General features: G+C 40.9%; 1 protein-coding gene and 1 long non-coding RNA gene across 3 annotated transcripts in view; one reads left to right on the top strand and one right to left on the bottom strand.

Moving 5' to 3' along the window:
• The window catches only part of LOC139361874 (uncharacterized), a 72,387-nt gene extending 67,865 nt beyond the window's left edge, over positions 1-4,522 (bottom strand). The window contains exon 1 of the long non-coding RNA XR_011619711.1: positions 4,393-4,522. This is a non-coding gene — a long non-coding RNA (uncharacterized lncRNA). The remainder of the gene's footprint in view (positions 1-4,392) is intronic.
• Positions 3,983-26,296, top strand: part of LOC105469888 (receptor like tyrosine kinase) — an 89,977-nt gene continuing 67,663 nt past the window's right edge. The window contains exon 1 of one of the 2 annotated variants that reach the window (XM_011721465.3): positions 3,983-4,423. In XM_011721465.3, the coding sequence (XP_011719767.2) occupies positions 4,189-4,423 (235 nt within the window). In that variant the 5' untranslated portion in view covers positions 3,983-4,188. The remainder of the gene's footprint in view (positions 4,424-26,296) is intronic. The other variant, XM_071090938.1, reaches the window with a different exon arrangement.

Raw genomic sequence — 26,296 nt, 5'->3', positions numbered from 1 at the left:
CTTCCAAATATTTATACATGTGCACAAAGATGTATGTGCAAGGATTTGATGTGTATTACCAGAACTGGTGAAATCCATCAGTTCATCCCAACCAAAAGAACACCATAGGGGTGCCTCCGTATGCCCTGTCACGAGAACGTCCTCGAGATCTCAACTTATTTAGATCAGTCAAAAAAGCAAATCCTATAGACAACAACTTTTTGCATGATTCCATTTCTATAAGACTGAAAAAGAGCACACACATACAATTGTGTGTTTAAACACATATGTGTGTAAGTAACTGCCTAGAGAAAGGGTTCTCAGAACATACACCAAACTGGGCAGTGGGTAAGAGAGATGAGGGTATATGTGGAGGGACATATTTCTATTTTACTTCACGTACTTCTGTGCTGCTTGATTCTTTTACAATGCAAATGGTTTAATATATTAGGTTTACAGTGAGAGCCACATTCCCAACTGCTCCTGGCAAAAGAAGAGGCTGATTTCAGGACTTGGAGCTACCCCTTCTCCAATCACCTGCCCCCGCCCAGCTGAGTGGTCAGGTCAGGTCCACGTTGCTGAGTTGTCTCTGGGTGTCTGTCCTTGTGGGCACCAGGTATTCTCAGCCCACACCAGAGGTCAAACATGGAACACCCGTCATCTCTGTGTAGCCATGACCCCATGCTCCCACCTACCCATCTACCCTTTGGCATCTCAAGCCCAAGACTGGCTTTTTAAAGTACAAGTCCTGCTGATGGTATTTCCTGGCCATGCTGAAATATGTCTCCTGGAGGAGGAGAATAAGGTCAACCACCGTGACAAACAAAACCAAGAGCGGAGGGCCAGTGTGTGGATTGTGTTGATGACTGTGGCTTTCATTTCCCCAAGGCAAACCTCAGGAGGCGGTGGTCAGGGTTTCTCATTTTCATGCTGAGGCTTTTTGGGAAATTTCAAAAGTTGCCACCCACACCTTGTTAGGGGAGGGAGAGGAAACTTCCTCTTCAGGGTGGGTTGGGGATTGTGGGAAGACCTTTGTGTGAGACCAAGTGTCATGCAGAGACAGCAAGAGAGAGACTGAGAATCAATTCCTTCTCCGAGGGGTTAATTAAGGTGTGGGGAAGTTTGCAATCTTATTCAGAAGTTAACATCTGAGTATAGATTTGAAGGAGGTAAGAGATGAAGCCATGTGGGTGTCAGACAGAAGAGCACTCCAGAGACAGGGAACAGCAGTGCAAAGGCCCTGAGGTAGGATTGTGTCTGGTTTGTTGGAAGAACAGAAAGGAAGCCTTTGTGGTGTGGCAGGAGCTAAGGGAGTAGGCGGTGAGCAGAAGACAAGGTCAGAGGAAAGGGAGAAAGGTGGAGAGTGAGAACTACCTTGACATCCTGGAAAGACTTTGCCTTTTATTCTAGGTGAGTTGGGGAACCACTGGTGGTCTGAAAGCCAGAGAGTACATGATCAGGTTGACGTTTAACAGGATGCCTCTGTCTGCTGTGTTGGAAACAGACTGAGCAAGTAAGGGAGAAAGTGGGCAACTGCAGCTGACCAAAAGAGAGACAGGAGTGCTGAGATACTAATGGAGTGACCTGCAACATCAGGAGGCTTGGGAAACAGATTGCTGGGCCCTAGCCCTGGAGCTGCTACCTGTTAGTATGGGGGGTGTACAAGGAATTTACATTTCTACAAGTTCCCAGGTGATGATGATACTGCTGGTCTGGGGGCCACACTTTGAGAACTTGTCTTTGTAGCACTGATGAAAACATTTGTTTATCAAAGTTCTCAAGGAAGCACATTGCTCGCTCCTGTGTTCCCAGCACCTAGTGTGATGCCTGGCACCAGTCTTGATCGAGCTCAGGCTCTGGGCCATGCGTGGTGCTATTGAATGAGGTTCATGAGGATCCCAGGTTTGAACTGTTTGGAGGTAACTGGTGATGAAACTTTCACAGGAAGTGGTCATTAAAGGGAAAGGATTCCTTGTAATAACAATAGCAACAGGTGTGACACCTACCCAGTGTCTGCCTAGGTGTTTTACTTGTATCTCTCTCCAATTAAATCCTGTAAATGCCCTGGAAGTCGGGCATTATCCTGGGATTTTTATGAATGAGAGAACCAAGGCTTGGAGAGTTTAATTTTCCCTGGTACAAGATTAATAAGTACCAGAACCCAGCCAGGCCTGACTGTTTAATCACAGGCCGCCTCAAGAAGTCACTGACAAGACCTAGTAATTAAAGAACCTCGAGAAGATAGGAGTTTCTTTCTTTGTGGACTGAGAGCCTTTTTAAAAGTGCAAAGAATATGCCATCCTTTAAAAACAAAATGCTTCCCATCTAAATTGAGATTCCTGTTCACACATGTTTCGAGCCTCAAGCCCTTCCTGGCAGAACCCTGGTAGCAGTGGCTGTCCCAACAGAAGTTTTTTTGCTGACTTTTGTGGCTTTTAGCCTTCTCTGATGGAGCACTTTTCCTTCCCTCTCCCTCTTCTCAGCCTCCTTCGGTAGGATGAAGGGTGTAAGACTTTGTGCTGAGGAGCTGAAGCTTGACAAATTGAAGTCTAAACGGAATCCGTGTATCTTGATAGGGAAGAAGAAAATCAAGTTCCAGCACTTCCCTCCTTATCCGCCTCTCTTTTTCCTACCCTTCCCTGAGGATAAAAATAGCAGCTTCCCAGGGCCTCACTGCAATCGAGCGTGCTGAAACTGGGCCTAGCGTGAGAGCAGCTGCTCCCCGAGGCACGGGCTCCGCGAGAGCCCTGGGGTCAGGACGGGGGCCTGTCCGCCGGGACGAGGTGTCCCCGGACAGGGCAGGGGCCCTTGGAGCCTCACCAAGAGAGGGGGCACTGGTGCAAGTTTGACCCCGATGGTGGGCGGCTCACAAAAATACACCAGGAGGCCCGGAAGTCCATGCACTGGCCGGCTCCACCGCCTTTAAGTACACGAGGTCTATCTGCAGTTCTTAACCTCTTTGAGGGGACAAGGACTCCCTAGAACAAATGATGACATACCACCTCTCTGTGTGCACTCAAGCACACATACAACACACAGAAACATGGACGTGGACACAAATACACACGGAGACACATACACTTCTGCACACAATTTCATATTATTGGAAGGCTGTGGAAGCCTGGTGTGGACCACAGATTAACAACCCCAAAGGCAGGTGGATTATAATGATGCAGAACGATTATTAAAAAATAACAATTTGGCCGGGCGCAGTGGCTCACGCCAGTAATCCCAGCACTTTGGGAGGCTGAGGTCGGTGGATCACGTGAGGTCCGGAGTTCGAGACCAGCCCAGCCAACATGGTGAAACCCCGTCTCTACTAAGAATACAAAAAATTAGGCATGGTTGCGGGCGCCTGTAATCCCAGCTACTCGGGAGGCTGTGGCAGGAGAATCACTTGAACCTAGGAGACAGAGGTTGCAGTGAGCTGAGATTGTGCCAGTGCACTCCACCTTGGGCGACTGAAAAAAGCAAGACTTCTCAAAATAAACAAATGAAAATATGAAAAATAAAATTTTGTAACATGTAAAAATAGGGTTACTAAAGCGTGCTAAGATCTTTCTGGAAAACAAATGTACGTAGTATAAATTCTAATAATAGATACGGATATGATAAAGTTGATCACCGACGGTAAGACAAAGGATGGTTTCTATATAATTTGAGTTTTCCCACTAAACAGGAAAGCATGTTGCTCTTTCGAAACCAGAACGGCCGCATCCAGGCGTTTTCGGGGACCTGGGGCGCCCACTGAGCTGCAGGCGCGGCCGGTGGCTCCAGCCTGGCCCCTCCGTCGGGAAAGGAGGGTTAGACAATAGACAAGCAAAAATTAGACGCGGTGACCGCGTGGGGCGGGACCGGCTCTTGGGGAGAGGGTGACCCGAGCCCTTCGCCCGCCGAGGAACTTTAAAACCCCAACGCGCTGCCCAGCCCGGCCTGCACAGAGAGAACGGTGCGTGCGCGCTCCCGGGGAGGTGGCGGCGCGCACGGGCGCGTCTCCGCGGGCAGCCCCCTACTCCGGACGATGCCGCCGAGGAGGCGGCGGCGGCGGCGGCGCGCTCTGGAGGTCTGAAGCCACTGCTGGCTGCCACGGGCCGGCGGCGCGATGAGCTGGGCAGCCGCCCCCGGCTCGGGGCTGTGAGCGGCTCGGGGCCGGGGGTGGGCGGCGGTGCGGCGGGCGGCAGACGCTCCTCTTCGGCGGCGGCGGCGGCCATGCGCGGGGCGGCGCGGCTGGGGCGGCCGGGCCGGAGTAGCCTCCCGGGGGCCCGCGGCCTGAGGGCCCCGCCGCCGCCGCCGCCGCTGCTGCTTCTGCTGGCGCTGTTGCCGCTACTGCCCGCGCCTGGCGCCGCCGCCGCCCCCGCCCCACGGCCCCCGGAGCTGCAGTCGGCTGCCGCGGGGCCCAGCGTGAGTCTCTACCTGAGCGAGGACGAGGTGCGCCGGCTGATCGGTGAGTGGGGCCGCCGAGGCCGGGGCGGGCAGGTCAGGCCGGCGGGGGCAGCTTCCGGCCGCCGGCGGCTCAGTCTGCGCTCCGTGGACCGCGGGCGAGTGCCCTCCCCGCCCCCCGCGCCCGGATTTGCCTCGCGGCCGGGTCTCTGCCTGCCGTGCTGGCTGGGAGGTGTGGTCCCTGCCCGGTCCCCCGCTCCGGCTCAGCCTTCGTGCTGCCCTCGCTGCCCTGCCGCGATAGACCCACATTCACCCCATCCCATCCGCCTTACTGCCTCCTTAGCCCTTTTCCCTAGAAGAGTCAAGCGCCCTTACAACTTTTCTTCCTTGCTATACGAAGTTTTTTTGACCCTTTCTATGCGTGTCACTCTAGGGTCCTCGATTTTGAATACCTCGAAATTTACGTTTTAGACTGAACTTGCAAACCCTTTGCTGTGGTTTTGATGCCCCAGTAGAGGCCACGGTCTGTGCTTACCCTTTTACAAAAAAAAAAAAAAAAAGAGAAAGGGGGAGGTTATAAGGGCACCAAATGTTCGTGGCAGCCTCCAAATCTTGGGACGCAGATTTGGAGCATATGCTTAGATTCTAAGCATATTTTTAGTGAATGAATCGCCAGGTAGCAGACCTTTTTAGTTTCAATACCTTTTTGGTTTTTGCATTGGGTGTGTTGGGAGTTTGGACTGATTCTCTACTTCTGGGCCGCTCTCCTACTTTGAATACCTTGAAGGGAAGCAAGAACTTAGTCTTGGGTCGGACTGTGGTTCCATTTACTTGCTTAGCTTTGTTGTTTGGGGAGTTAATTTGAAAAATTGCTGGGGTCTTACGTTAGGACTTTGTGGATTCTGGAAATGACCCTTTAGAGGAAGATCTGACAGGAACGACCCCCCAGAAAGAAAGTCCTTGGTACCTAGACATTTGCATTCTTTTGTTATTATGGCAGTATCTTTATTTCATCTCAAGGTGGTGCTTCTGAGTGTTTGAGGGGAAAAATTATTCTCTGTTGCATCATTTGTCAGTATTATTTTTTTAAGTAATAAGACTTTGTTGAGGTGTGTTGAGATTGACTCAAGGTAGAAATGGAATTACTTATAGCAGACTCTTCAGACATTACATGTACGGATTTGCAGTTTTTAACCAAAGAAGAATGCTGTGTTTTTATGAAGTCGTGCCATTCTTAATCCTTCTTAGTCTAGTTGAATTAGCTGAATGTAGTTTAGCTGAATTAAAACTGCTAATTGGGGTAATACTTGGAACACAAGACTAAGACTTAGGAAAAATAATACAACACGACTCATGTCACATTAATTTTAGAAATATTAACGTATTGTCCAGGCGCGGTGGCTCACGCCTGTAATCCCAGCACTTTGGGAGGCCGAGGCGGGCGGATCACGAGGTCAGGAGATCGAGACCATCCTGGCTAACACAGTGAGACCCCGTCTCTACTAAAAATACAAAAAAAAAAAAAATTAGCCGCGCGTGTTGGCGGGCGCCTGTAGTCCCAGCTACTCCGGAGGCTGAGGCAGGAGAATGGCTTGAACCCGGGAGGCGGAGCTTGCAGTGAGCCGAGATCACGACACTGCACTCCAGCCTGGGCGACAGAGTGACACTCCCCGTCTCACAAAAAGAAAAAAAAAAATTAACGTATTATGCATGGTTTTGTAAAGGCTTTTTAGTTAAAAGCACTTATATAGCTTGTGAGTTTGTTTACATGGGTAAACAAAGTCAGAGGTGAAGGTAGGGGACAGAGGACAACCAGGGACTGACATTGAATTCTTGCCGTATACCTGCCCCTACATGCTTTATACATGCTTTATACACATAATTTCTTCTAATTTTATCATGGCCCAGTGAAGTAGGTGGCATTATTCCCATTGTAGAGATGAGGAAAGTGGGGTTTTTAAGTAACTTGCTCAAGGTCACACAGTTCATAATTTTTTTTTTTTTAAGACGGAGTCTCGCTCTTGTCGCCCAGGCTGGAGTGCAGTGGGGCCATCTGGGCCCACTGCAACCTCTGCTTCCCGAGTTTAAGCGATTCTCCTGCCTCAGCCTCCCAAGTAGCTGGGATTAGAGGCACGTGCCACCACTCCTGGCTATTTTTTGTATTTTCAGTAGAGACAGCGTTTCACCATGTTGGTCAGGCTGGTCTGGAACTCCTGACCTCGTGATCTGCCCACCTCAGCCTCCCAAAGTGCTGGATTACAGGTGTGAGCCACTGCACCTGGCCTAGTTCATATTTTTTTAAAAAAAGAAACAGTGTTGACATAGGCAGCAAAGTTTTATTGAATGAAATGAAGATATTGTGTATAGAAGTTTGATTATGGCATGGTGGAAAATAAATCATTGCTAATTAGCACTTGAGTTATGTATCTGTTACCTTATTTGGCCTGGAACTAATTTTCTTAGCAATATTTGCAGCAGAGGAAGCTCCTGATTGATGAGCATCCAATTTATGCCCAGAAATACTGTTGCTGGGAGGGTAGGAAGCATTGTTTTGATTAACTCCCTTGTCTACCCTGGGGGGCAAGAGAGACTTCTAGTAGTATTTTCTCTAGTGCAAATAGGGTTGACCTGTTACAGAGGATCTCTAAGTCACTTCATCCTGCCAGATTCACGTCGTTTGTACTTTCCATCCGTTCCCATCTCCCTCATACATTCTACCTTTAAAATAACTCCTTGGCTCCTCCAGGTAGGGAAGAGCCAAGTGGGTAGGACTGAGATGTATACAAGGCACTCCGAGTTCTCAGAATACAGTCTCTCACAGAAGCTGTTATGATACTTAAGGCTTCTTGGAATAGTAACTTTGCACCGTATTTTAGAATCACTGTAGATTTTGTGCCTTCTGAACGCTGGCATGGGAAATGAACCATTATTTTATAATATTTTTAAGACAGTTTAGTGTTCCAAGTAAGAAACTTAGAAATGAAGTTGACAGTGACAACTTTATAACTTGAACTACTTACCATTGATATGAGAATAAGTTGTTTTAATCCAATTAACATATGCATATAGTTTTAAGAAAACCCAGTAGCACTAAAAGGCAATTTTTTTTTTTTTTTTTGAGACAGAGTTTCGCTCTTGTTGCCCAGGCTGGAGTGCAATGGTGTGATCTCAGCTCACCACAACCTCTACCTCCCAGGTTCAAGCCATTCTCCTGCCTCAGCCTCCCCAGTAGTTGGGATTACAGGCACACATCACCACGCCTAGCTAATTTTGTATTTTTAGTAGAGACGGGGTTTCTCCATGTTGGTCAGTCTGGTCTCGAACTCCCAACCTCAGGTGATCACCCACCTCAGCCTCCCAAAGTGCTGGGATTACAGGTTTGAGCCACTGAATCCGGCTTAAAAGGCTTTTGACAAACACAGCAGGCTCTTGCTTTTGTCCTTTTTATCCCCCAGGCTCTACTTTCCAGGGGTAGCTACTACCTCAACTATGTCTGTTTATTTTTTCTTCCTCTTTTTTTGCTTTTGTAATTCTAAATCAATGTAGAATAAGTCTTTGACTTTCTAGTATCATAACTGAGCTCTTTATTATTTCTCTCTTAAATCCTCCAGTGTAGTTACATAACTTTTTTGTAAAAATAGTATTTACATTATTGTGTACACTTGTATTGCTAAATAGGGACTTATGGTTATGTTTTTTTCTATACATTTTTGCTTTTCCCAGAGCAAATAATTGCATTTTGATTAGTTATCTATTTATCTTTGGCTGTGTTCCCTCAACTACTCCAAGAAGTATATTAAATGCCTTTTGATTTTTTTTTTTTTTTCCAGGTAGCACATTAAATCATCTGTCAGTTACACTTGGTTTCCTCTTAGAGACTTCTTGGTCTGGAGCATTCCATTCTCTTGCTCCAATCTAGATAGTAGGATTATTTTTTCTGGGACTTCCTGTTACTTCTTTCCTGTCTGGGAACCTCTGTGTCTTGGATCTCCTGTCTTCCTTTTTCTTGCTTTGCTTCATTTTACTACTACGTATGTATCCTCAGTAGTTTCTTAAGAAGGAATGATGGGAGATAAATTACTTGGGGACTTGAATGTTTGAATATGTCTATCCTATCCTCATATTTTATAGATGGTTTGGCTGAATTTAAAAGATTAGGTAGAAAATACATTTTTTCATAATTTTGATGGCATATTCACAGTTTTCTGTCTTAAGGGTTTTTGATGAAAAGTCTAAAGCCATTCTGATTCCTGTTTTTTACTCTTGTTTTTTTGAAGCTCAGGTTCTTTTCCTCTGGCATTCTGAAGTTTTATAAGTTTTTGTGTGGTTGGTTGGTTGGTTCTTTCCTTCCTTTCTTCCTTTTCTTTCTTGTATTACCTTAGTGGGTCGTTTCGATCTAGGGACTCCTATCTTTTAGTTTTCAGAAACGCCTTTTTTTTTTTTTTTAAATAATTCCCATCCTTTATTTTTTCTCTCTCTCTCTCTCTCTCTGTGTGTGTGTTTGTTTCTGAGATGTCTGTTGGTTTGGTTATTGAACCCCCTACAAGTGATCTTCAAATTTTCTTAACTAATCTCACCTCTTGCATATTTCTTTGTACTGGAAAGAGTGGGCAGGGGGGGAATGGTTCTTAATTTTAATGATCATGTTTTTAAATTTTAGAATCTTTTTCTGTTTCCATTTCATTGCATCTTATTTTATGGATGTATTACCTTACCTCTGATGTGTGTATTTTTATTTTTTCTTTGTGTTTAATATATTTTTAATATTTCTTCTGTTTCCTCCAGTGTGGCTGTTCATTTCAGGAATCTTTTCTTTGTTTAAATCATAAATATCTGTTGACCCTTGACTGTCTATAATGAAGAGAAAGATCCTGAGGAGTTGATTGCAAAGGAGAGAACATGTGTGTATTGGTGGTCTAGTGACTTGTGAGTTCAGGTGGACTTTTCATTGGGAGTCTGCCCCGAATATCGACACCTTTACATCTCGTTTGGGGCCAGTGTTCGCAACGAAGAAACCGTCATCTCGTGCCTCTGGTATGCTTGGTGATATGCCAGCTGCCAGGGTTTGGGTTACCTGGCTGAGGGAGGATGGAGGCTGTAGCCTTTGACTTCTAGGTACACTTTTCCTGTCACTGTGATTCAGTTTCTTCAGAAAAAATTTTGGGTCTCCTGCTGGAATTGGGGGTCCAAAAGTTTTGAACACCTCTTTCAGTGGCTCCTGCCTTGTCTAGGCTGAGCCTCAGATCAGCCTTTGGCATCTCCTTGGTGCCTCAAGACCTGAGCCTCTTAGAGGCCCTGAGGGACAGTGACCATTCCTTCATCTACTTTGCCATCTCGCAAAAGTTTGTTTAAAAAAATATGTTGTCTTTCCTTTTATGTTTGTCCTTGTGGTTTGATGTCTTTGTGATTTCTTTTTTTTTTTAAACTAAAAAAAAAGGAGGAATTTTGGAGGTAAGGGATTATGGTCATTTCACAATGTGTAAATGGCAGTTAGGGTTTGGGTTTAACTATTGAAGATGATGTGTGTCTTTTTGTATGAACAGTATTAAGAGTAGTTAGTAGTGGTGGTTGTAGTAGTAGTTGACACTTTTAAAAGTGCTGTCTTTTGTCTGTGTGGGGCATAGAGGTCATCCCTGTGTTACGTACTGTCATTTCCATTTTACAGATGAGTGTTAGTCTGCTCTGGCTACTGTAACAAAGTACCATAAATTGGGTGGATTGTAAACAACAGAGATTTATTTCTCATAGGTTTGGAGCTGGGAAGTCCAGGATCAAGGCTCTGGTAGATTTGATATCTGCTAGAGCCCTGTTCCTGGTTTATGGATACAGCCTTCTCCCTGTGTTCTCACGTGGTGGAGCTCCCCTGGGTCTTTTTATAAGGGCTCTAATCCCATTCGTGGGGACTGCTCCTATGAGCTAATCACCTCCCAAAGGGCCCAGCCTGCTAATACCATCGCCTTAGGGGTTAGGATTCAATGTAGAAATTTTCAACAGAGAAATGAGAAAACAATAATCTTAGAGTAGGTATGTATTAATAACTAGCCTGGCTTTTTGGTAGTAGTAGGGCACGCAGTCCTGATGGAAGTGTATCTATTCTGAAACCCCAAAAGCTTCGGGAGCTTTTCAACTCTGGTTGGCCTTCCTGTGTTCCTGGGCCCTGGTTCATCGCTTGCATTTACTTCTTTTAACAGGCTGCAATGTAGGCATTTATTTCTGCATTGTACTGATGAGGACCCTGATTCAGGGCCTTTTGGACAGTGAGTAGAAGGCCAGGTCTTGAGTCAGTCCTGCCTGAGACCTGAATTCATACTGCTTCTTTATCAGCTCTGGAGGAGTGCAATTAACCAAAAACTCAAGGAGTAGAATCTGCAAGCCTGCAGGTGGTTGTTTGTGGTCTTTATTATTATGCTAATTATTCTCGCATCCTCCCATGTTCTCTAATTGATAATTTTCATAGTACTGAGCTCTGTGGAATTCCAGAGCCTGTGAAGGTGGCATATGGCTGGGCAGTGCCAGAAGCTTGGGAAGAACATGCTGGTGGGTGATATAAACTGGTTATGGCAACAGTGGTGGTGGCGATAGGGGTCGGGGGGGGACTTTTGGGAAGAGACCCCATTTCTACCAGTTAGAAATTCACTTTGGATAACTTGCTTCTCCTTTTAAAATAAATACCTTTTGAAAAAGTTAAGCGTGTTCACATTTTATTTAAAATCAAGTCAATACTAGTTGGGATCACTGTGTCCCAAATCAGTCCAGAAATTTTTTTTTGAAGCTAAACCAAGTACCATATATTGTGGTAGAAAATGACAATTCAAAATTATTACATTCCTTTCCCTGAAGATCTCGGAATTTTGTAGGGGAGACTTGCATTTATGACTGCAACAGAGATAAGTTGCTGATTGACATAAGTTATTATAGGAGTACTTACTTTTGACTGTGGAAAGGGCGGAGGAGAGAGAGGCTTAGAGAGTTTAGGAAAGTTGTCCCAGGAAAAAAAAAGACATTTGAGCCTCATCTTGAAGGATGAATTTGATAGGCAGAAAAGAGCAGTTCAAACCAGGCAGAGAAAGTAGTGTGAACAAAGGCATAGAGCTGTGTGAAATTATGGGGTAGGAAAAATCTAATGTGGCTGAGGTGAAAAAATTAGCAAAGCCATGGAGCGTCACAGGATAAAGCTGGAAGGTAGGCTGAGGTTAGAGTAGGAATTTGAACTCTTATAGGTGAATTCTTCAGTGAGCTGCTGAAGAATGCAGACTAGGAGAGTGCGCAGTCAGGTCTGGGTTATAGGGAAGATAACTTTGGCCCCAGTGAAAAGGATGGCTTTGGAGAATGAAATGCTGGATCTGGAAAATGGGATGGAGCCAACCTTGTGATGATAAGAGGGGTCAACTAAGGCAGTTGAAGGGGTGGGATGGATTTGTGAGGAATTTGGTGAGTTTGGAGAAGACTTAGCAGAAGAGACTTTAGGGCTAAAGAAAGGGGAGGAGTCACAGAGGAATCTAGGGTTTCAGATTTGGGCAACTGAACCAAAGGACCCTTTCCTTTTGGGAGAAGTGGTTGGTCAAGGGAAAGAAAAAGGAGATGAACCATGTATTTCTCTCCTCCCAGCACCCGTCTTTCCTAAATCCCAGAGCCCATGCTTGGTGTGGGGGAGGGGTGGAGGGTTGAAGGTGTCCTCTGCAGGTGAGTCTGGCATAAGCCACCAGAGGGCCCAGCTGCTGGGTGGGTTGTTGGGAAGTTAGCACTCTGCAGCAAACCCTTAACCATAGGCATTTTGGTGGAGTTGGTATTTATTTGAATCCATGTGTTCTTCATTGGGAGACAGGCAGAGACATTGTGCAATTGTGGGTTTGAGGGTTGTTGTTTTTTCTCCTTATGCGACACATGTGAGAGAACTCTAACCAATTACAGCTAAACCTGTCCCCTGTGAGTCACATCCTGAGTTGACTGGTCAATTCCGAAGGTGCTGCCTAAAATGCTGTTTGGATTTTAAGGATCACTTTTGGGACAAATCAAACATGTGAACGTTTATTCAGGCACTTGAGTTGAGAAGTTCCATAGCATTACTTTTGGTGTTTTGATGCAGTTATGCCAATGTTCTGAAGAATCTTGCCAGCTACACATCCTAAAGCAAAACAAAAACTTGTACATGAAACAGAACCATTAGCTATTCTAAAATTATATCACACTTAAAAGTATACATTTTTGTGCATTGTTGATGTAAATCAAGTACAATATTTTCTAATAAAAATTTTATTAAACAGCATTCATGTGTGCAGGACCTCTTAAAATGTGCCAAAATAAATGTGTATTGCTCAGTTACATAATAAACAGTTGTTGAATGATTCTTCTTGTGTGTTCAGCAGTGATAGTGCTGAGTGGATTTCATAGGTGTCATTCTTCTATTTTTTTTGAGACGGAGTTTTGCTGTTGTCACCCAGGCTGGAGTGTAATGGCATGATCTCGGCTCACTGCAACCTTTGCCTCCCGGGTTCAAGCAATTCTCCTGCCTCAGCCTCCCGAGTAGCTGGGATTACAGGCGCCCACCACCACTCCCAGCTAACTTTTGTATTTTTGGTAGAGACGGGGTTTTACCATATTGGCCAGTCCAATCTCGAACTCCTGACCTCAGGTGATGCGCCTACCTCGGCCTCCTTTCAAAGTGCTGGGATTACAGGCGTGAGCCACCTCACCCGGCCTCATTCTCATTCTTATATAAATTTTAAGCTGGAATAGACAGCACACAAGTCTCTAGTTAGGGATCACCTGTAATTTAGGGAGGAGGAGGAAGAGCGTATCTTGCTGTATGCCAGGTACTTTACATGTGTTCTCTTTTATCAACCATAGGAAGTCGGTGGCATTGACTGTTTTTTGTTTGTTTGTTTTTTAAGCAGATAAGGCTGAGACGCTGAGGTTGTGGGCAATTACAGAATTTACTGTAGGTCACAGAGATGTGTGGGGCTATGTGACTGCAAAGTGCATGCTTTCTGTACTGTGCTGCCTTTGAAGATTAACAGTTTACTTAGTCTTTAACCAAAATCATCTGAGAAGCTTTACCAAAAAAAATACAGATTCCTTGACCTACCCTGAGCAATTTGTTGAATTGACTGAGATGGGGCTCAGGTAAATTAACGTTTTAAATGCCATGTTTAATTGATTACAGGATGTACAGTTTTTCCACATTTGAACATCTCTGAAATCAGAACCGTGTTATAATCGGTGGTGAGTCATCAGGCAGTTGATAGCTTTTTTCTTTCTTAGTGGTGCAAAAAATAATGATGTACTTTAGATTAAATGAAATATGATAGTATAAAAAGATGATACTGTAAAGGGAACTTAAATACACAGTTTGTCAGCTTTCTTCCTTTCTTTTTTGAGAGGGAGTCTTGCTCTGTCTCTTAGGCTGTAGTATAGTGATGCGACCTTAGCTCACTGCAGTCTCTGCCTCCCAGGTTCAAGCGATTGTCGTGCCTGAGGCTCCTGAGTAGCTTCGGACTACAGGTGTGCACCACCACGCCTGGCTAATTTTTGTACCCTTTTTTTTTTTTGGTAGAGATGGCGTTTCACCATGTTGGCCAGGCTGGTCTCGAACTCCTGACTTCAAGTGATTCCCTCCCAACCCCGTCTCGGCTTCCCAGAGTGCTGAGATTACAGGCGTGAGCCACCATACCAGGCCTCCACCTTTTTTGTACGCGTATGTGTGTGCTTGTCACAACTTTCAGAATTGTAAAATTCACTGGTGGTATTTATTATTTGCTTATGGCAATAGCTGTGTAGTAATGCCCTTCTGAGGAAACCATAAAATGAATGAGATATTGTCATTAGATTAAGAGCAATAGCAAGGTTACTTTTCAGCCAAGAAGCTGCAGGCAAGGAGAAATGTCAGTGGTTCTCAACCTTTTTTTGTGAAAGCCTCAGGCCCTTTCCCTAGAAAAAGGCGTGAATGTCCACATATACCAAATTTTGTATACTGTGCTAGGACCTCTTAGACTTTTGGGGCCTTTGATGGACTCCTGATGAAAAGCTTAATGGGTGTACCTGAGTGTCACAAAAACTGGTATATATCATATTCTGTTTTACATCCTAAGATCTGACCTCCTACATGAATTTTTTTTAAATTTGCATATATTAAGATTTACTTTGTTGTAAAGTTATGTAGGTGTTGACAAATGCATAGTGTCCTATATCCTCCACAGTATCATAGAGAGTAGTTTGCACTTTTAAAAAATCCCCTGTGAATGGGGCATTTGTGTTTATAAATACTCCCTCCCTTTTATTTTAAATAAGGTGCTTTAAAAATGTATTTATTATGGAAAATTTCAAAAATTCAAAATAAGGCATAATAATATAATGAACTTCTATATACCCGTCATCCAGCTTCAGCAATTCTCCACTCATAGCCAATTCTGTTTCATCTCTACCACCTGACCCCCTACTCCACTCATTTGCCCTTACTCTCCCTATCCTCTTCTTAGATTATTTTGAAGCAAATCCAGACATAATTTCATAAAAAATATTCCGATATGTATATATGAAAGAAACTTAAAAAATCTAAGCATTATTGCACATTATTAAGAAATTACGAATTTATAAATATCAAATATCTAAGCTGTTGAGCTTTTCCTGATTTATAAATATGTAAATGTATATGTAGAGACTCTTGCCTACCACCAGGATCCACTTTTATCCCTGACCCTCCCTGCACAACTCACTTAGTTCCCTTGGTGCCAGACTCCTTCTCACCCTAGAGTCTACATTAGATGGCACCTCTGCCTAGGGTTCTTTTCCCAGATCTTTACATGGCTGGTACTTTCTAGATCTCAACTTAAAATGTCAATTCCCCAGAGAGGCTTGTCTTCCTAGGGTTGATCCCTAGTGCCTCTCTGTGCTATCACACTGTTTTAAGCATCCGATACTTTTTTGGTTGTTTCCATCTCCTTTAGTGAAAGTTAGTTCTGTTTGAATAGAGACTGTTTAGGTTGTTCCACTTTATATTTTTAGCACATGAAACAGTACCTGACATGTAGTAGGTTTTCATTAAAAGTGGAACAAATGAGTAAACGAATGAATCATACTTACAAAAAAATTCACTATCCTGTGCCTTACTGGAGTCATTATTCTGTTGATCATTTCCCATTGCCTGCTAAGTTATTATCCAAAAGGAAATTAGACTGAAGCTATACTTACTAATGGAAGTTTACATATGTTAATTTTTTATAGCTGCTTTTCTTTTTTTTTTTTTTTTCCTTTTTGAGACAGAGTCTCACTTTGTTGCCCAGGCTCGAGTGCAGTGATGCAGTTACGGCTCACTGCAGTTTTGATCTCCCAGACTGAAGTGGTCCTCCTGTCTCAGCCTCTAAATAGTTAGGACTACTAGGTGTGAGCTACCATACCCCACTAATTAAACAAATTTTTTTGGTATAAATGATGTCTCCCTATGCTGCCCAGGATAGTCTGAAACTTCTGAGCTCAAGGGATCCTCTCACCTTGGCCTCCCAAAGTGCTGGGTTTACAGGTGTGAGCCACTATGCCTGTTCTTGATAACTTACTTTCTTTTGAGTTGCCTAATTTGCCTCTCCCATTCCCTTGCTGTCTCTGGTGCTCCCATGTCAACTTCCATAGCTCCATACCCTGCATAAGCAGACCTGTATCACTGCACCCATCATATTTTGTCTCCCCCTCCTGTACCAAGGCTACCTCATGGGTTGGCGCAGAGCAGTCTCTCAATAGACTGTTGGCCCACACTACAACTGGAGGATGTGAAATATTCAAGAGAGATTCTGGCAGAAGCCTTTATCAGTAATGAAAAGCTAGGAAATACAATTTCTAATTTTTTTCCCCAAAATGCCTAATCTGCTATCCTATCCAGTCTATTTTCTATCTTATTTACAGTATAGTTTTCAGCCCTAGAAGTTTGACTTGGGTCTTTTTATATTTTCCATGATTCTACTTAACTTTTTGACCATGTGGAGTACAGGTATAATAGTTGTTTCAGTGTCCTTGTTTGTATTCTAACATTTGTGCCTGTTCTGTGTTGATTTTGACAACATATCATGTTTACTTCCTCAAGTGGCACAGTTAGGAAAGATTCTTAGTGCTTGCAGATTCCTGGCTTTTCCTTGGGAGGAACAGGAGATTCCCTTCCATGTCTTCTTGAAGCTGATTTCTAAACCACCTATCAGGACCAAAAGGGTGGGCCTACCTGCTTTTCCTTGGGCAGAAAGAAGGCAGTCTGAAGGAAGGAGGGGAAGAAGGGGTATATTTATGTTGTCTGCTATTGTTGATCATGCATGTATTCTTTCTCTGGAAAGCCCTTTTTAATCCTTCTTCTGTGTGAACATACACTCTCAAGACAGTTCTATCAAGACACTTAGGGTTGCAGGACAAATATATGTGGAAAATGCTGAAGAGTGTGGCAGAGAATTACGTGAAAAATCACATTTAATCCACAGATTATTGCTTGAACAGCTATGGGATTGAAAATTTACATGCTTATTCGATTATGAGGAAAGGATGCCCCTGTTCTATCTACAGTCTAGTATTTTAATTCCTTGTAGTTAAACATTAGGTCTCAGCTAATTTTCTAGGTATAATATGACCACAGCTAGATTTATTAGATTCTGATGAACAAACTGTTATTTTATCGATTTCAGCTTGTTACTTTCCATAACCTAAGAGCATTTGAAATAAGAGCTCCTTGTTTATTTTCCTTTTAGCATTCATTAACGTGTTTCCTTTTAGCATTCATTAACGTGTGTTCAGTGGTTTAATACATGTTAAGTGATTTTGGTTTTCTTCTCTGATTAGTGGCTTATATTACCACTGTCCTCAGAATCTAGAAGATTATCTTGACTAAATGAATTTTTACTTAAGGTTTAACTGGCATATGGAAACTGTGGATGATATAATAAAATAATAGTGTTTTGGCTAACACTAGGAAACCATGGATGATATCATAGAGTAATAGAATTTTGCGGCTGAGGAGGGACATTAACTTCATCTGGTTTAACTTTTTTGTTTTGTAGTTGAGAAAATTGTTGCCTAGAGAGGGCAGTTAAGTAATTGGTTGCCAAAGGTCATTCAGCTACCTAGTAGTGAAGCCAGGGGAGGAGAAGTAAGAACCATGAACTCTGCTTTATAGTTCTCTTTCTACAACATCACTTTTTGTTTTGCCTTAACTAATGGTTCTTGACATTTTCTTTAAAGTACCATTTTCTTTAAAACCCATCTTTGATGTAGTTGACCTTTATCGACAGCCAGCCATTCATGCATCTAATATTTAAGTAGTTACAAGTAAACTAAGACCTCAGCCTTGTTTGTAAGATGTGCAAGGTAATAGGAAGATGGACATTTGAAACAACTCCCTGAAATATGTTTTGTTAAGTGCTATGAAGGTGACTTTTAAAATAAAGGGAGGTGGTTTGCTGATTTAGCACGAATGAACCATGTGTGCAGCTTTGAGAAACCAATAGTCAGCTTTTAAAATCATTTGGAAAAAATTTTTGAACTGTTGAATTATTAGAACCTGAGTTAGGCCAGTTCGTGTGAATCACAGGCCTTGAAATAACTTTGAACTTAAAATCGTCTAGGGAAAAATGAATTTTTTTTTGATGAGCCTTAAGAGTTTTGCAAGAATAACTTTGGTTTTTTAGCTTTGAATTTGGGTTGTTTTAAAAAAAAATTATGAAAAAATGCCATGCTTTCTAACAAGAGAGCAACATTTTTACTTTGCTGGAATTGGCAGTGGGAAATTGAAGTCTGGTTAATGTAACTGAACAGCTGAAGTATTGTCATCCTAAATCAGAAGTTAAAAATTCTATGCATTCTAATGACAAAATGCTACCTCTTTAGTCCGTGGTTGTCCATTCTTGTTCTTGTCTGCTTTCCAGCAGAGCCCCCTTTTCTCTCGGCATCCTTGTCAAAAATCAGTCAGCCCAAAATATGTAACTTTATTTCTGGACTCTCAGTTCTCTTCTGTTGGTCTACATGTGTGTCATGCCAGTACTATACTGTTTTGATTAAAGTAGCTTCGTGGTGAGCTTTGAAACCAGGAAGTGTGAGTCCTCCAGCTATGTTCTTTTTAAAAATTGTTTTGGCTATTTTGGGCTGCTCACAATTTCATATTAATTTAAGGATCTGCTTTTCCTCTTGTGCAAAAATGGGAGTCAGAATTTTGGTAGGGATTTTGCTGAATCTGTAGCTCACTTTGGGTAGTATTGTTATGTTAACAATGCTGAGTCTTCCAGTCCATGAACATAGGGTGTTTTTCCATTTATTTAGGTCTTTAATTCTTTCAGCAGTGTTTTGTAGTTTTCAGTGTACAGTTATTCCTAAGTATTTTATTCTTCTGGATGCTATTGTAAATGGAATTGTTTTCTAATTTCCTTTTTGGATTGTTCATTGAGGGACCAGCTCTTATTATGCATTATACCTCTCCTTTCCTACTTGGATTGTTTTGCCCCAGGACAGCGTCTTAGCATTCTCTTCTCTTTTGATTTCTATGATCTTTACTTACATAACCTTTGACTCATTAGGATTGTTGGAGTCACCAGACCTCTACAAAATGATACTCAGTGACTTTATTTCCCTGACTCTAATTTTCATTTATTCCCTCCCTTTATCCCAAAGGGATATTAGAACCTACCCTGATTTTTTTTTTTTTTTTTTTTCCTTTGACCATGCTGGTGTCCCAGTTCCCAGTTTTCTTTTTTTTTTTTTTCCCCCCCAAATAAGGCACTCATTGGAATGACTACCTTAGACTCAGCCCTTGGAATTTCCTAACTAGAGCACCCAACCTTCCTTCTCAGTCACTCCCTTCTACTGGAACCAGGCTCTGTTTCCTAGTCTCATAAAGAGTTACCCTGTTCCTAGCTTGTCTCAGAACTGGTTCATTAAAGCATTACTGAATAAATTGTTTCCCTCACTACCTCTCTAATCACTTCTCACTACTCACTTAACCTCTGTGACGCTTAACACTCCCTGACAGTAATAACCCCTACTGTCCACCATCCCTGCTTTCAGGCTGCATTTGATTGCTATTGTCATCTTTGAAACACTAATAATTAATAGCATTTAGAAACAAGTAGGTTATCTAGCCCCTATCTTTATGTGTCTTTTACTTTTCCTTGAAATTTTTTTCAAGCATATGATGGGGAAGGAAAGAAAAAGGAGTTAAAATTGAGAGATAAAGCATGATATTCTCTAAAAGATGAAATATAGATTTCATCTTTTTCTAAAAATAAATTTGTTTAAAATTCTTTTATTTCATTAATTTTATTTCCTGATTATTAGGGTAAAATATACTCATTTATAGACTATTTGTAAAATATACAAGAAAATATATAGACTGGAAAATATATTCGTTATAGACTATTTGGAAAATATTTGTAAAGAAGAAAAATACCATGTATTATTTAACCATGCATTGACAATTTTTGATAAATGTATTTTCAATTTTTTTTTTATGTTCTTGTTTTTTCTTTATGTAGTTGAAACCATTTGTGAAGGTTAAGAATATAGGTAACTCTTTGAAATAGATGGTACTTAAAAATGTGTATGTTCAGTTTTGCCTCACTCCCTGCCTTCTTCCCATTGCCTGGCGGTCATATTATGGGCTATACATTTTCTCCTTTAAGAAATTGATTATGCTTTTCTTTATAGCTGATCACATTTTATAAATATCTTACAGATGATTTGAAGTAATTCACATTTCCTATAGAGTACCATCTTGATGTATGTATTAATTATGGCTATACCTATAAATGATATCTTTTATATGCTAATATCATTCATAGACTGATAGGTTTGTACCATGGTCATACTTATATTTGGTTCTCCTCATATTTCTACTATTTTGGTTTTTAAAATTCTTTATAGTTTGATACAGAACAGTGATGATTCATGATTATTACACATCCTAAAGCATACCTCTTCTCAGTGTAAAACAATTCTCTATCCCCTATTAAAAACAAAAGTTTTACTAATCTCTCAGTATGTTTTAGAGAAACTTTTTGGGGAGAATACATAATTGAGGTGTTTCCTGAGGCGTTCTGAGTACTGTTTTTGCATATGATGAGAGTTTGTCTGGAAATAGAATTCCTTGCCTGCTTCCTCTTCTAAAAATTAAAGCTGTGTTCCATTCCCTATCGTCCTCAGGGTTTTCTGTTATTCTCATTCAGATAGCATGGGTAACTCAATAATTTTATTTCAGTCCCATTGTCAAATGTTGCATGTGGAAACTTTTCCCAAGTTTTGGTCTTCTCTTTTGGTCTCTCTCTTCAGTTTATCTTACTTTGCCAAATTTTGCTATTTGATTTAACTGGGTATTTTAAGGGAAAGTTGGAGGAAGGTGTTTTAATCATTAATAATTTATCATTAATGGTGTTAACATTAATATACCAAAGATAATGTTTTTACAAATGTGATTTTTTTAATTGAATTTTATTTTTGAGGGCCTTTTCTCTATCTCCTATCAACCTTCATGGATTATTTTAGACAGTAGTTGATTGTATTTTTGTATCAATGAGTTGTTGCAGCTGTATGCATATTTCTTTAAACACTTTTATTGTTTTTCCAGTTTAACTTTCATAGAAAATTTAAGAGAAGAAAAAGAATAAAAGCGTATAATAAAAATAATCCATAATCCACCATTTATATTCAACCACTGTTAACATATTTTGTTATTTTCCTTTTTTTTTTAAAGTGGAACACCATGCGTATGAATATATGTTTAACTTTGATTCACTGGATGTTTATTGAAGACCTGTTACATACATGAACTATTCTAGGTGCCAGACATTGTTGAAAATTTGCTGTATACAGTTTGTGTGTTGTAATTTTCATTTACTGTTATATTCTAAGCAAAACTCATTTTACTACATTATTTATAACAGCTTTATTCATGGCTTCATAGTCTTTTTTCAGTGTTTTTTAGTTACTTATTTCGTCGTTAAAACCTGTTTTCAAAGAAGAAGCCCAGTATGTTAGATAGATGAACAGGGAGCAATTTAGTTGAAAGGATATTATGACTTGGGGTATCACCTCTCTCCTCCAAAGAAAAACTGTTGAAAACTGTTGTTCTCTCTTGTGGATGTATTATAGTTTATTAATCATTGCTCTGTTGCTGGTAGTTTATATTATTTCTTTTCTTCAGTTTTAATTGTTTCTATTAATATATTTGTACATAAAAATTTGTGTCTGTCTTTCATTTCCCTAAGATGAATTTTAGTAATGGAATTACTGGGTCAAAGAGTATAAATGTTTATAAAACTTTATATAGAATCACAAATTACTTGTCATAACCTGTATAACGCTCAGTATTATTTTTAAATAAGATAAACATTTCTGTTATAACATCAAATGCATTCCATAAAAAACCCTTCAAGTTTACCTAGTCACTAAAAATAACAAGATTTATGAGAAAAATAAGGTTAAGGGCAAACCACTCAAGACCTCTGCAATTTTCAAAGCAGAGCACTAACAAAAGCGTAATAGGTACCTTATGAGATGACTTGGGCAGCCCAGTTAAACCATTTAGCATGGCTTGTGTTGCCTCAGAAGAGAGTGAAAGATACTAACATACAAGGTGTGGTCTTGAGACAGTACACATGAAAGTCATTTTCTAAGCCAATGTGGTTGCCATAAAGGTGGGCACCAGAGGAAGTGCAGCTTGCTGTGCAAAGGATGGGAATGCTCCTTTGGGATTCCTGGGTACAGGTGCTCATTTTAAATGTTCTTGAAATAGAGCTGAGAGGGCTTCTGCTTGGCAGCAGCTGAGCTGAATGAGGATCTTTTTCTTTCTCACTGAAAGTTATATAATTCTATTCCTGCTATTCCAGATCCCCTTGCCTAGGAAAATTAATATGTGAACCTACCTCCTTGTTACACTGGAATGATCTTATTTACAAACCACTTGAAAGCTCGTGTTACAGAAACATGTCTCACAACATAACAGACTGTATTTGCTAATTTGATGCGTGAAAATTTGAATAGAATTTTATTGGTTTCGTTCAAACCTTTTCAAACTGGAAATAACTACCTTAGCTAATAAAGAATGGAATATCTGTTTCAAAACATGTTTTCAAAACCTATAGTCAGAAAACAGCAACTGTGTTTAATGATTGATTGTACTGCCATTTCAACACCTCAGTCTATGGTAGTGAATTTTAAATTTGCAATTTATTTTGGTGGTCATCAGGTGTTCATAGAGATTTGGATCACAGGGCTTTAAATTGTCAGCAGCTTATAAATATTTATTTGCTGAGGGTACAAACATCATCTTGTAGTGAGTCATTTGTGGCAATGGCTTAATCTAGGATTATGCAGCATTCAATTATAGCACCAGAAAGGACAGGAAGTAGAAGAGTGAGTTCAAGGTTGGGTGTCTTTTTCTGAGCGGATTGTGTGTGTCAGACGTAGGCTGTGGTGGGAGAAAGTGGAAACCTGCACTGCTAAGAAAGTAATTGAAGTAATTGAGGTTGAGGCCTGTAAGAAGAAACTGAGGAAATGATTGGTACAATAGAATGGGAGAAACAAGAGGATTATAGATACTGGAGACAGAATGACCCTGGGAGCAGCTGTTGTAATAGTAAAGGAAAGAGCTGAATAACACTAGCTGTTGAGATACTATAGTTCAAGATTTTAGAGGCAGAGTAATTCGCATATTGCTGCTGTCCATAGAAATGAGTTTCTTTGGTATGGATGGAGGTTGTTGGAGTTGAGGAATAAAAGGAATAAAAGAGTCATTGAAGGGCAGATTGGAAGTGGGTTAGTCTCAGGGACATTGGGAGCCTGCCCCAATGAGACATAGAAGAGGAATGTATAGAACTTGTATAAACTGGTCCCAGAATCCTCAGTGAATGAGGTAGCTGAGATACTGAGAAGGATAGAGGGTGGCATAGTTTGATGGCATGATTGTAAAGAAATAGAACTTTTGGTAAGGATGCTCAAGCATGACTTCAGTCATCTGAGTGGCCATGGCGATCCAGGGCAGTGTCCACTGAGGGTAGGAGAATGGGCCCTTTGGGCTCCACAGGGCCAGGGGGAAGTTGTACTTCAGAAGGATAAGGAGGTTGGTGGAAGTCAGAGTGGTGTTAATGGGTGACAGTCTAGAAGCAGATCATTGAAAGGGGATAAGGAGTGGACAGCCAGGGTGCTAAGCCTACCAGCACAAGTTGAAGTCCAACTAGGTTTTAGAAGCCTGAGAAAGTTGGCTGACTGCAGTCTTTGCCCTGTCTTCAGTTGTAATGTGAAGTTGCTCTGATATGTTGAAAAAGAATATTCTCTACTTAGGAGGCATAGTTTCTGTTGAAGTTGGTAGTTGCTGTTTGGGCTGGTAGAACCAGAGAGACCTTGAGCAAATTGGGGAGAACAGATGTTCCCAGGAGGCTGGGAAGAAATTGGTTATATCCACCAGTCTACTTGACAGATAAGATAAAATTTCTAGTAGAACAAAACCACAAATTATCAAATGACTGCATGTATGACTTAAGGATGTGCCTGCATTGTTTTTTTTTTCTTGTCTGGCTGCTTACAGGTCCTTTTTATCTAGCTTAACATGGAGTTGAATTTACAGAACTCCTAGATGCTCTTGATACTTTGAACTGTGTCTGGAAAACTTACTCATTATTTTTTGTTATTATTACCAGTAATAACAACAAATTGTTATTTATTAGAACAGAGTTCTTTATTTTCCTGGGAAAGGTGTTTTGAAGTTTAAATATGGAAGTTGGTGATCACTTAAGATTAATTTTTTCTAAAATTTTTGATGTTAGTACAAGTACTATGCTATGATTTTGCAAGCTTCTTGAGATAAGCAGAGGGGTAAAAACCGTTGAGTTTTCCATCTTTTTCTATCTTTTTTCCATCTTTTAAAAAATTTAGGTAAAGTACGTATAATGAAATACACAGATTTTAAATGTCCTGCTGGTTGAGTTTTGAAAAATGCATACACCTAGTAACTATCACTCCAACCAAGATATAGGACATTTCCATCACCACAGAAATTCCATGATGCCTCTTTGTAATCAGTTCAACAGTTTCCCTTCCACTCCCCTTTCCAGGGTAACCATTGATCTGATTTTTGTCACCATAAATTACTTTTGCCTATTCTATAACTTTACATAAGTGGAAATACTAGTATATACTTTCTTGTGTAGTTTCTTTCACTCATACAGTCTATGAAATTCATCACTATTGTTACCAAGTCTATTTTCATTGCTGATTAGCATTCCATTTATATATATGCCACAGTTGGTTATCTGTTCATCTGTTGATGGATGTTTGTGTTGTTTCCAGTTTTGGCTATTGTGGCTAAAAGGGCTGTGAACATGGCCAGGCATGGTGGCTCACACCTGTAATCCCAGCACTTTGGGAGGCCGAGGCAGATGGATCACTTGAGGTCAGGAGACCAGCCTGGCCAACGTAGTGAAACCATGTTTCTACTAAAAATACAAAAATTAGCCGGACGTGGTGGCAGGTGCCTGTAATCCCAGCTACTCTGGAGGCTGAAGCAGGAGAATTGCTTGAACCTGGGAGGTACATATTGAAGTGAGCTGAGATCCTGCCTGGGCAACAGAATGAGACTCCATCTCAGAAATAAAAACGTTGTGGGGAGGGATATGAATATTTGTGCATAAGTCTTTTTTTTGTGGACATATGTTTTCTTTTCTTTTGGATAATTACTCAGAAACGGAATTCTTGGATCATAGAATAGGTGTATGTTTAACTTTATAAGAAACTGTGTTTTCCAAAGTAGTTGAAAGTTTTTTACACTTTAGCAATGTGTAAGATTGTATAATAGTTACCCCACCTCCCTGACAATGTTCAGTGTTATTTTCTTTGGTGCTAGTGGCTCTCATTGTGGCGTTCGTTTGTAGTTCTCTGATGACTAAAGATGTTTAGCACCTCTTCATATGCTTATTGGGTATGTATATAATTATGAAACGTCTGCTCACATCTTTTGTCCATTTTATCTAATTTGGTTAAAAAAGTTTTGGTTCTTTATATATTCTAGAAACAAATCATTAAAAAAATTTAACCAACATCTCTCCCTTCTCCCAGACAAGTTCTTTCTTAGATATATGTGTTGTGAATATTTTCTCCTAGTTTGTGATTTTAATTTCATTTTCTTAATGTTTTTTGAGGGACAGAAGTTGTTAATTTTGATGAATTTCAGTTTTTAATTTTGATAATTTTTAAATTTTGATGTTTTAAAATTTTGATAATTTTCAGTTTTTTCTGGTTGCTTTATGTTCTGTGTCACCTGTCCAGGAAATCTTTGCTTACCCCAGGTTGTGAAGATTTTTCTATCCTACATTTTTTTTTTTCTCAGCCCGAGGGAGAGCAAGGGAGAGATGGAAGGAAAGACAGAAAGGGATGGGGGAAAGAGAGAGAGAGAGAAAGAGAGAGAGAGAGAGAAAGAGCAAGCAGTAGAGAGAGTCCAAGGCAGAGAGAGAAGAAGAAAAAGAGAGAGGGCGAGGGAGCCAGAGAGCAAGAGCGACAGGACCCCAGAGAGGGAGCGTTCCGCTCTGGCAGACATGGCCCCTTCTATCCTACGTTTTCTTCTAGAAGCTTTATAGTTCTGGCTTTTACATTTAGGTTTATATCTCAGATTGGGTTTTGTATGATATGTAAGATAGGGGTTAAGGTTTGTTTTTTTTTTTTTTTTTTTAGTAACCCTAGGAAGAGTTTTTTAAACATTTATTTTTTCAATTTTTATTTACACATTATAATTGTACATATTTATAGGGTACAGTTTGGTGTTTTGATACATATCTCTGCTGTATAATGATCCAATCAGGGTAGTTAGTGTATTCATCACATCATACATTTATCATTTCTTTGTGATAATAAACTTGAAAAGCCTCTCTTCTAGCTATTTTGTGATATACTGTGTTTTGCTGTTAACTAGTCACTCTATTGTGTGTTAGAACATCAG

This window comes from Macaca nemestrina, chromosome 2 (assembly GCF_043159975.1).
Source record: "Macaca nemestrina isolate mMacNem1 chromosome 2, mMacNem.hap1, whole genome shotgun sequence".
Classification (NCBI taxonomy): domain Eukaryota; kingdom Metazoa; phylum Chordata; class Mammalia; order Primates; family Cercopithecidae; genus Macaca; species Macaca nemestrina.
The sequence above is the reverse complement of the archived record's forward strand: the minus strand, read 5'-3'. Positions and strand labels throughout refer to the sequence as shown.